The sequence below is a fragment of the Manis pentadactyla genome, chromosome 2 (genome assembly GCF_030020395.1).
Source record: "Manis pentadactyla isolate mManPen7 chromosome 2, mManPen7.hap1, whole genome shotgun sequence".
Lineage (NCBI taxonomy): Eukaryota > Metazoa > Chordata > Mammalia > Pholidota > Manidae > Manis > Manis pentadactyla.
This window is the reverse complement of record NC_080020.1, coordinates 66,007,716-66,019,782: the sequence shown is the minus strand read 5'-3', so window position 1 is coordinate 66,019,782 and position 12,067 is coordinate 66,007,716. Positions and strand designations below refer to the sequence as shown.

General features: G+C 35.8%; 1 protein-coding gene across 2 annotated transcripts in view; it reads left to right on the top strand.

Annotated features, from left to right (window-relative positions):
* The window catches only part of RHOBTB3 (Rho related BTB domain containing 3), a 56,276-nt gene extending 45,866 nt beyond the window's left edge, over window positions 1-10,410 (top strand). For both annotated transcript variants that reach the window (XM_036925734.2, XM_036925733.2), the window contains exons 11-12: window positions 2,312-2,408; window positions 7,502-10,410. In XM_036925734.2, coding sequence (XP_036781629.2) covers window positions 2,312-2,408; window positions 7,502-7,617 — 213 coding nt within the window. In that variant the 3' untranslated portion in view covers window positions 7,618-10,410. The remainder of the gene's footprint in view (window positions 1-2,311; window positions 2,409-7,501) is intronic.
* The last annotated feature ends 1,657 nt before the right edge of the window (window positions 10,411-12,067 follow it).

The window sequence follows — 12,067 nt, the reverse complement described above, 5'->3', positions numbered from 1 at the left end:
CATTGTCAGAAATTCTTCCTAATCTGTTTTTTCTGACTGTAGGTTCTATGTGATGATTCTTATTTTTTCCCTTCAAATTTTAAAAGTCTAAGATACCAACTCTTTTTGAATTTTACTCTCGATTCTGAAGACTTTTGTTTGCTAAAATTAAGCCTACATTTACCAGTTTTCCTTTATTCTGTGTGGTGGTTCCTAATTTGGCAATTGTGAATCCCGGTTTATGATAATTTCCTTCCCCAGTTCTCTTTGAAGTTCTTAGTTTGAGGCTCCACTTCACCAAAATCCTATGGGTCAGGATTTTGTAGCCTTTCCTTCATTGTTTCTCTGACTTCTAGGAGGTAAAATTGTCTTTTGGCAAAATTAGACTCCCAGTAGCTCTCTGAATAATTAAAATTCCCAGTCACTCTATTACCATCTCTGCCAGTTTTGTATTGTGTATCAGGAAAGCATCGCTTGCACCTTTGATACAGCTGAGCAGTTTGCATATCCCCTCACTTCTGCTTCCCTAACCTACTTCTCTACTATGGTTCTTCCTCCAGGTTCAGGTATTTCCACCAAGTTGGACTCAACATGCAAGAGAAGCTTCTTTCCCTTTTAATCAGGTCATTCCTTCAGTTGAGGAAGAGATTTCCTTATCTCTACTCCAATTTAAACCCTATCTAGCCAAACGTTGATGAGTCCTCTGAAGTCCTATTTATTCTCGTATTAAAGTTTTAAACTCAGTCTTTTGTTTATAATCTGTATATTAATATTTGGCCACTTCAAGTCACCAGTTCTGTTTCTGACTTTTCCTTGTGAGTTTCCAGGTACGTTCTCCACCATTATTATTCTTCACAGAGCTGTTAAATAGTATAGCATTTGTTTTAGAGTTTTTGAGTTTTTTTTTTTATGCCTGTCTTTTTTATTCTGCTGTTTATTTCAGCTTAAATTTGTTTTCTCAGTTCAATACATATTCTTTCAAAGTGTAGATCTTACAGTGAAATACATTCCATCTCTTGCCAAGAGAGCCCACACTTGTGATGTCTCAAATCTTGGCCAAAAATAAAATTCTGCATTTTAATCAGGTTTTTGTAAGCAGTGACTTTTTGTGATTTCGCTTCTCTTGAAAGTCACAGCCCTTAGGCAATGTTCTGAACTTCTGTTGGTGGGTTATCTGCTCTGAGTTAATCATGGAGTAGTGCTTATGGCTTCTGTTAAGTAGCTACATGGTCTTGCTCTTGTCTTTTGACATCACTCACATTAATCTTCTAAAAGATAAGGTGAAAAACATTGTTGAAATGTGTGGGATTAGATGAACTATAAAGTCTCTTAAAATTAAAAAGTTTTTATTTTGAATGAAAATCAGTAGGGACCTGTGAATTTACATGTTAAAATATTCCCATGTTATAACTTTTATTTGTTTTTATTTATTACTGCTTGTGGGGGGAAGGGGAGTTATTATTTAATGGGTACAGAATTTCATATTGGGATGAAAAAAAACTCCTGGAAATAGTGGTGATGCTTGCACAATAATGTGAATATACTTAAAGCCACTGAACTGTATACTATAAAGATGGTTAAAATGGTGAATTTTACTACTGTAATAATAAAATGAATCATACTCACATACCAAAGTTGCCTTTCAGCGAGTTACTGTGATCTGAACCGAGTGTTCAGATGCATCAGAGAGTGTCAGTGGATTGGCATTAATATGATTTTATAGCCAAGCTACTCTAAGTTTCTCTTCCATTAGCTATTGGAACTCAGAATGAGAAATGTGCTGGAAATCCTGCTTGGTATAGTACATCCTAGTTAAAAGCAATTATTCAGACCTAATCTTCTCAAGGAAATACTCACACACTGAAACCCACGCCCTCAGGTTGATGACTTTTCCTCTGCAAAACATTTTTTGGTTTGCTCTTCAAGTGAACTTGTTTAGATATGGCCAATTGTCCACCTTTGCTGACCATAATCTTACCTCTGCTACATAGATAGAAGTGTAGTTAAATCCATTACCTTAGATTAAGAGTTTAAATCCTCAAAAACCTTAAATAGGCTTTGTTAAACACAGATGGAGCTATGCATCTGCTCAGAGACATCCAGCCACTCCAGCAGCAGTAGCTTGTCATTCATTTGATTTGGTTTTCTCATTGGTGTAGTTGTATTATTATTTGTTAATAATTCTCTCTTTTCCTTTCTGCTGTATCTTATAGAGACCCATTAGACATGAACTTAGGCTCTCCATGAGTTCTTCCGGGCCATTCTCTCAATCTAATCATCGTATCCATGGCTATTTTGTACAATACTGTTTCACTTTCCGTTTTTTTTGCAGTTTCACCACTCCGATTGCCTTTCAACCTGGCTACTTCATTTCATTGCCACTAACTACCTCATCTTCAGTCAAAAGCCTGAATTTCAGGACCTTTCAGGTAGATTGCCTATTATTATTTTGAAAAGAAAAATGTATATTATTTGTTCTTCGCTTTGAGACGTAATTTGTAAGAATAGTAGTTTTTAAAAAATTTAAAGTCAATGTAATACATTCCTTTTGAATATGCAGTGTGGTAACTGAGGGCACTTTAACCTACAATCACCAGTGTTATGCAAGTTTTCTATTGATTGTTTCATAGCTCCTGTCCATTTTTAATGCATTTTGTTAAACACAGGTGGAGCTATGCATCTGCTCAGAGACGTTCAGCCACTCCAGCAGCAGTAGCTTGTCATTCATTTGATTTGGTTTCCTCATTGGTGTAGTTGTATTATTATTTGTTAATAATGCTCCCTTTTCCTTTCTGCTGTATCTTATAGAGACCCATTAGACATGGACTTAGGCTCTCCATGAGTCCTTCTGGGCCATTCTCTCAATCTAATCATTGTATCCGTGGCTGTTTTAGAAAGATAAGGTGGCCTTGGGTGTCATTTGGTTATGATAAATGAAATGTTGGCTTTAACCACCTAGTCAGAAGCAAAATTTAAATAGTACAGATTTAAAATATTTTCCTTATAAAGAAATTTTAACTATTGTTCATTATTTATAATATATAGTTCTGTTGTACTGATATCTATATCTATTAAGTATAACTGTAGAGTCCATTATATTACCTGGAAATAATTTTTTATTGATAAAACAGTATTGCAAAACTTAGCAGAAAGTATACATAATGTGGTTTTTAAAGTAAATTATAAAGACTAAAACCAATCAAAAGGTGAGCTTCTGAGTGCTGCATAAGAGCAAAGGAAATGAAAATACAACAGTCATCAGAGTAGAGAGCCCATTTAGGTGCAGTGGTTTGCTCTTGTTACTGCCTTGAGGAGACTCAGGGAATAATCAGTGTAAAAGGAAAAGGAAATTAAGGTCACCTAGCCAAATAGCTTCACACTCTAAACAGAGATCTCCTTGGAGATGCCTGGAGGTCTTCCCAGGTAGGGGGCAAGGGCGGGAGGGGGAGGTGAGGGGAGAGGAGGAGGGAGGGAGAGAGGCTGACATTTCCAGTGCCTGGCCTCCTCCCTCCCACCTCCATCCAGAGCACTTCAGCTTTTATCTGTTTTATGCTTTAGAGTTCTACATAAAATTTTACCTCTAAACAATCTGCTGCTAAAAGAAATGAAAATCTCTAGTTTGGTTCAGCTACTCTGTATAGTTAAGGAAAACAAGAAACATAATCAGTTTTTGGCATACATATTGGCAGATGGATTTCAGACGGTCAGCAAACGGGTGCCTATTGGGAGCCTACTTACATAGATTCAACTATTAGTGTGGTAGTGACATAATAATCAAAGCAAAATGATAGATACTTACTAACCATCTACTTTGTGCAAGAAACAAACTAAGCTCATTCCTAAAGGTAAGACATGTTCTGTTTGCTGTTAATAGGGAAATTCTTACATGGTTGGTTATTCTTTAGGAAGTCAATAAAAAATGAAATGCGTGAACATTTTTATTTTAGGACAACCTTCTTTATGCTTAGGTCACTTTTGTTTGTAAAAAAAAGGAAAAGATTGATTTTCACTTTCTATCTGATATATATATGTATGTGTATCATACCCATGGAGTACTCATATATCCTTGAGAGAAGGGTACTCTGTAAATCCTTTGAATTATTAATTAAAAATTTTTTTTATTACTTACACAATTGCCTGTAAAGTATGTTATGACCTCCTAGCATGGTGAAGAGCAGGACACCAGAGTGTAATTTGAGAAGTCAGGTAGGAAAATAAGGCTGTGGCAGTATTTTCTGTTCCTTGATGGGAGTCAAAAAGGTGTCATGAATGCTCTGATTCGGCAGTACCTGTTCATGCCCAGGACCTACCACAGTGTGTCTGTCCTCTGGGGCAGAAAATAAAAGCCCCTTGAAGCTATGGGAGAGTTTGAAAGTCCAAATCATTGGTCACAAACTGAAGTCAAGGGTTAAAGTCAACTCTGCCAACAGGTTTTATTTGGACTACATGGTATTATTATATATTTAGTGTCAACATTTAAAAATTGTAGCATGTTAGATTTTGAAAATCCAAATTCCTGGCTTCTTTTGAAAAGTTGGAAGATCTAGCTACTCTGGGCCCATCTTCCCACAGAGCAGCAACCTGGAACTGACCAGTGGCTGTGCGTTTAAGTGGTTTGTCCTCTCCAAAGTGTTGGAGTCACCAGTCCTCCCTATAACCTTTACCGGTGGACTCCTTCATGTGGTCACTTGAAGTTCAAAAGGGTTCTTGTCAAAATTACGTTACAGCTTCCTTAAAGAATTGCCCATTCTCAGCTTCAAAAATTAAGTTATTTTTTTGGGATTCTGTGGATTGTTTTCTTTTAACTGAGAACTTTTCTTCTTTAGAGGTGTTTAGAAATCAGAGTGAGACTGGAGAAAGATCTCATGTTGATGCTGGCACTGATCCATAGAACTCAGTTCAACAGCTCATTAAATATTAGCCGTATTTTATGTACTGAACCCAGGAAAATGAACAGCAATGCACAGGAATACATTACCCTTGGCATTATTCTCACAGTTAGTATAATTCAGCTCACTATTATGTATTATGGAGCTTTTTGTCTTGTTTTGTGTTTTGCTGGCTTGCAGAGTTCATCTGTGGTAACTTCTTTTTTATTTTAACTGAGGGAGGCATCTGATGTCACCTTTGCTTCCTAATGAAAAAGCCACATCTGGTTCCCCCGAGCAGCTTGGTTGGTGGTGTTTATCCAGGTCCTGTAACTTGGATCAAGACTTTGTTAAAACTATAATAGATGAGGTCAAACAGTGCCTGGAGAAGTGGAAATTAGTAGAAGGAAACCTAAGTGTCTACAGAAGGCAAAACTGATGAGAAACGAGCTGATTGGTGCAGAATACCAAAAAGCCTTAGAAATTTGAGGAACAGGTATTTCAGAAAGCAGAATGGGGCTTGGGGCTGAAAGCCATAAAACTAGTTGAATTGGATTAAGAAGCTTTTACTATACTGCATCCTACCCAGACAGGCGTCTACTTCTCCCTCATTGGCACAGGAGATAGGAGATTTATTCCTGAAGAAATTAAACCAAAAAAGTTATAGAATCATAAACTCTGTATAGCTGAGATTGGGCTAAGAAACTGGACTGAAAACATGGGGCCCTCCTCCCCTTATCCAAGTTTTAGAATTCTGGCAGCTAGGTAATGGCTGCCTTAACTTTCATATTCTGGGCATAAAATTGAAGCATCCTTCTCTGACCTCAGAGGAAAAATATATAGGGGGCAGTCACTTGGAAATCATCTCAATGAACCTAACAGATACTTACTGAATTATGCTGCAGTGTATTCCACTGGTAACTACATCCTATCCATGAACATAAGATACCCAAACAGCTTTCCAGTATTTCAGTCTCAAATATAAAGAGATAACTGAGGATCAACAGATATTTGAGGCATTGCCCAATGTAAAAGATAGGTACCAAAACCAAAACAAAATGAATAAAACCAGAAGAGAAGGAACTTAGAGGAACAAAGAATAGAAAAAAACTCTAATTTAAAAAACTCTTAAATTAATGTTTTAAAAGAATAAGAGATACACATCTGTAAAGCAAGGATAGAATGCTATAAAAAAGAAACAGTATTCATAGAGACAGAAAGTAGAATGGTGGTTGCCAAGGACTGGGGGAGAGGGAGGAATAGGAAGCTGTTGTTTAATGGGCGTAGAGTTTTAATTTTGCAAGATAGAAAGAATTCTGGAGATTGGTTGCACAGCAATGTGAAAGTACTTGGCAGTAGTGAACTGTACACTTACACATGGTTAAAATGGTAAATCTTAGTGTGAATTTTACTGTAATTAAAAAAACAATAAAAGAACAAAAAGTCATTTTTAGAAATTAGGAATACGATAGCAAAAAAAGAAAAACCAACAAAACAAGAGTTGAAACAACTAAATAAAAGAGTTGAAAGGTAAAGGAAATCTCCCAGAAAGCAGAATAAATAGATGAAGAGACAGATAGAAGAGGAAGGTTTTTTAAAAAATTGGAGGCTTGATCCAGGTGGTCAAGTATCTAAGTAGTACAAGTTAACACAGAAAAAAAAACAGTGGGGAGGAAATTATCAAAGAAATAGTACAAGAAGTCATCCCGGTACCAAAGGACCTGAGTCAAGAGATTGCAAGGATCTGCTGAGTGCACAGCTTAATGAATGAATGAGGTCCATCATCAGGACAGGCAAGAACACACTATAAACAGAAAAATCTAAGTTTACAGGATAAAGAAAAAAACAAAACAAAACACGCACACACACATCATTTACAAAGAGCTATGAATCTGACTGGTAGTGGAGTTCTTAACAACTTTGGAAACTAGAAAGCAGTGGAGTATTGTCTTTGACATTCTGAGGGAAGTTTTTAACCTAGAATTCCATGCCAAACAGAACTATGATTTGTGCGGGAAGACAGATTAGAGACGTTTCATCACAAGCAAGGTCTCAAAATGCTTCTTTTATGTATATCCTTTCTTAAGAAACTGATAAAGGTTGTGCTTTACTAAAACTAAATAAACACAGAGAAGGACCTGTAATCCAGGAGTGGAGGGATCCAATATGACAGTGTGAAGCAGTTCTAAAAACAAAAGTGGGCAGGGCTCTGATGAGAAGGGAGCTCTCCAAGACAATGACAGCCACTACTGGAATGGATAGATTATCTGATAGCTGTGCCTGGGTGGAAAATAGAATTGACTGGACGCTGAAGAGCTTGGAAGGTTGAGTCAGCTACAAAGAAAACTAAATGAAAAAGCAAGCCTTTACCATCTCTAGGAAAAACAAATCTTATTTGGAAAAAAAAAAACACATAATCAAGTACTAATTGATGAACCAGTGGACAAGATGTAAAATGTTGCATAATAACATAAATCCTTGATGACTGATTTAACTAAAGTTGTGTTGAATTATTGTGGAAGGCTTGAGGCAAGGGTAGGGCATGTATAGCAGAGCTTGGATCTCATCTGTTAAATAGGAAATCAATAGTTAACATCTAAACTTGATCCAAAATAAAATATATTAAATTAACATTCTTTTTCTAAAATTTTTAGTGGAAGAACGCAGTTTTGTTGAGAAGCACAGATGGCCATCGAATATGTACTTGAAGCAACTTGCGGAATACAGGAAGTATATTCACTCTCGAAAATGTCGTTGCTTAGTAATGTAACCTGGAGCTTTTATGTACATATGCTTTTTTAATTATTATTACAAAGGGAATAACTCTGGGTTCCAGTAAAATTCTTATGACTGATACCCATAAGGGCGTTAAAAAAAATCAGCCTACAGCTTAATGTGTTTATTAGTTCTCTTCGTAAAAAACTGCTATTGCAATCTTGAAAGGGAACAAAATACCCACAGGCTAAAACTAAGGCGTCACCCTTGTGTATAAAGCTGTTGTACAGCTATTTTTTCCTTTAAATGCCCTGTTGCTTTAGTGATACTAATATTCCCCAAGTTAAGAAATGTTTAAATTAAAAAAAAATCATACAGGATTAATACAGAAATTTCATCATGTCTGATTAATTGCTCTATTAAAATAAGGGGCATTCAAAGGCTCAGTATGACTATCTCTATAATGACAAATCTAGGGTAAATTGATCAATCTGAAGTTTTCGGAATAGAAATTTGCCTGGGATTTTGAAAGTGAAGTGCCACATGGTTTCAAGTCAGTGACTTGTTAGAGCCATCATGAAAAAAATTTTCCGTTTTTTATCTGGACAGCCCACTGAGCCCCCTTGTCTCCTCCCTGGGATTCCGATTAGGTAGGAACCCTAAACAGTGCTGGCCTTATGGCCGTGTAACCTGTATAGTCACACAGGGCCTCATGCTTGGGGGGGCCCCATGCTTGGTTCAGTGCTCTGCTATCGCCATCTTGAAATCCTAATACTGTTTGAAGAAGGGCCCTGCATTTCACTCTGTTTCGGGCCCCCAAAATTATATGTATCTCCTAGCAGGATATGGCTGTTTTCCTGCTCAAGCATCATTCTTTTCAAAAACAGTAAGCGGCACCAACATCAAGGGAGGAGAATGAGGCTTGCTGGAAGGGAAGAGATCCCATGGGGTTCCTCATCTTTGGGAAAGTCTGTACCCCCTCGGGCCTCTGTTGACACGTTGCCTGGCGAGTGAGAAATGCCTTGTGTTGTCTTATCTTTAGAACAATCACAGTCTGGCTCTATCACAGATGAACAAATGCTTCTTGATCATTCTGCAAAACCAGGATGTTGGTAAAAGTGCCCAACCAGCATGACTTTAGTGCACATTTGTAAAAATGCTCACAGGAAAAGATGATTTCTAGAGAATTTGCAATCAAAGGCTCAAGCGTGTTTTTAGTATACTTACTAGGATTAGGATGTCAGTGGCTTGAATCATTTGAATTCTTTCTGAGGACCACAAGGTTATTGATGAGGAATAACACGAATCTTGCCCTTCAAGATTATCTAGTAAATTGAAAGAAAGTGTATACATGAGAGACTTGTTACATCTAGTAGGATAGAGGACAGAATTATAAGTTCTCATCTATCACATGTCAACAAAAATAATTACATCAGAAGCTTAAAAGCTGAGAGATGGAGAATCAGATTACTATTTATTGCTAGCATTATTTTCATCTGTAATTCAGTATTCGGGTGTATTTTTCTTTTAATTGTCAGTGACTTAAGAATCCACGTAGTTTTTCCAACTACTCAAAGATGTGATTAAGCAGTCCCATCCCATAGTATTAGACATAATATCATACAGTTAGTCCTTGGATATATACCAACACTGTCAGTAAAACAATAAAAATTCCCTGCATATATCTTCCAAGAAACCTGATTGCAATTGGATTATATTCATGAATATTAGCAGAATGCATTTTATATTTTTTGTATTTTAATCACCTGAGCTAATCAACTATTGGCAAATCCCATTTGACAAGGATTAGCATTGTAAAGAGTAGAGATACTGTGGTAGATTTCTAGAAATACATTCACATTTAAGATCTTTTAAAACACAGTAATAGCCTTTTCTTTGTAAGTATATTCTTGCCCCTATGTGAATTATAGCACTTAAAATTCTAATTCAGTAACTTTTCATCTAGGAAATTGAAAAATACAAGTTTTAAAATAAAGTATTTTCTTGAAAATACTGTTTAACATTTAAATAGACCATAGATAGTCTGTAGGTTGTTTGACCTGAGTGGAAGTAGGGTTTGGAAGCTGGTACTCTGTTGGTGTTGAGCATGTAGATTTATTAGGAAAGTTATTTGCCACCTGTGTGAGTGACTCAAATGCACAGATGTCACAGCTGTCCAGAGCTAGTCAGCACAGGAGTCAAATTAGTTTTTAAACTTGGACTCTTTAGTATCTTAGAATTGACTCAATTTAAAATAACAAGAAATTTAAAAAACTTATAAACTATCTTGGAGAAATAAGTGCTTTTTGATTTTTTTTTTAACTGAAAGATTATTTCTAGATGAACGTATGCTTTGTGCTGACCTCTGCTTCAATATATTTACCAATCATTTTAATTAGAGAAGACACTGTATGGTAAAACTAAGGCCTTTTCTTTCTGGGCCAGGTTTTCACTTTGTATAACCCTTTATACGTGTCTGACTACTCTCTGTTGGTATTATAAGAGAGTAAGCTGTAATACAGAAGTTTCAGTAGCATAGCTGAATCCACTGTGTCCAGGCCACCATGGTAGCTTCACATTGGGTGGCAGGAAACTGGAGACATGTTTAACTCCAAGACAGCTAAACTTTTCATCTGTAATTTTTAAAAACTACACTACACTGATATAATTAATTGGACAAAAAAAAAAGTCCTCAAGAATATTTTATTTAGAGCATCTGTTTAATTCAGTCTTTAATACTTTTGCAAAGAAGGGTATGTGTGTATTTTATTACAGCCTGACCCGAATTTATATGTTTTTAGTTTTAGTATTTAACATTTTATAACAAAATAAACTTTTTTAAAAACAAGTTTAGCATAGTGTCCTGTACTTATTTTACCTTGTATGTTGAAATGATGAAATAAATTTGGAAATACTGCCTTGTGTTTCTTAAGTATAATTAGGTTTCACAGATAATTTCCATTATGTGTAAAATATTTAGAATGGTGTTGATTTTGTATATGTGTGTGATGAGATGAACAAATTTATATTACCTTTAACAGCTGGCACCAGAATTTCTCTTAATAAAATAACTGCCTTTATTTAGGAAAATGCTTTGATAATTATTTAACATAGAAGTGAGCCCTTGTAAGCTTGAGTGTTAGCTGGAGCCAAGACTTTTGAGAAGTGGAGAAGCTGCTCTGTATGATAGAAAGTTACAAATTTGGAACTTTCAAATAAAATGAAAGGCAACCTGCTAAATGGGAGAAAATATTTGCAATCATAACTACTCAGAAGTGGTTAATATCCAATATATAAAAAGCACTCAAAAACTCAATAGCAAAATAAAAACCAATGTGATTAAAAAATGAGCAGAGGATCTGAATATTTTTCCAAAGAAGACATACAGGTGACCAACAGCTACATAGAAAGATGTTCACCATTACTAAACTTCAGGGAAATGCCAACCAAAACCACAGTGAGGTGTCACATCACACCTGTTAAAACGACTATTATAAAAAAATTAGAAATAGCAAGTGTTGGTGAAGATATGGAGAAGAGAGAATCCTTGTGCACTGTTGGCGGGAATGTAAATTGGTACAGTCACTATGGAAAGCAGTATGGAGTTTCCTCAGAAAATAGAACTGTCATATGATCCAGCAGTTCCACCTCTGAATATTTACTAGAAGAAAATGAAAACACTAACCTGAAAAGCTATCTGCACCCTAATGTTCATTAAAGCATTATTTACAATAGCCAAGATATGGAAACAACCTTTGTCCATTGACAGATGAATGGGTAAGGAAAATGTGGCATATATATATAATGGAGTATTATTCAGATAAAAGAAAATATGAAATCTTGCCATTTGTGACTAACATGGATGGACCTTGAGGACATTATACTAAGTGAAATAAGTCAGGCTGAAAAAGACAAATACAATATGATCCCACTTATTTATGGATTTTCTTAAAATAATAACAACAAAAAACCCAAGCTCATAGATACAGAGAACAGATTGATGGTTGTCAGAGGTGGGGATAATGGGGTGGGTAGGTGAAATGGCTGAAGGGGGTCAAAAGGTACAAACTTCCAGTTCTAAAAAAAGGTCATGGGAATGTAATGTACAGTATGATGACTGTAGTTAATTATACTATATTGTACATTTGAAAGTTCTTGAGACTAAATATTAAAAGTTCTCATCACAAGAAAAAAATTGTGACTATATATAGTAATGGATGTTAACTAGACTTGTGATCATTTCACAATGTATACAAATATTGAATTATGTTGTACATCTGAATCTCATGTTACATGTCGATTCGATTGTATCTCAATCAAAAAAATATCATTTACAACAATATGGATGGAGTTAGAGGGTATTATGCTCAGTGAAATAAGCCAGGAGAAAGACAAGTACCAAATGATTTCACTCATCTGTGGAGTATAACAACAAAGCAAAACCTGAAGGAACAAAAACAGCAGCAGAATTGCAGAACCCAAGAATGGACTAACAGTTACCAAAG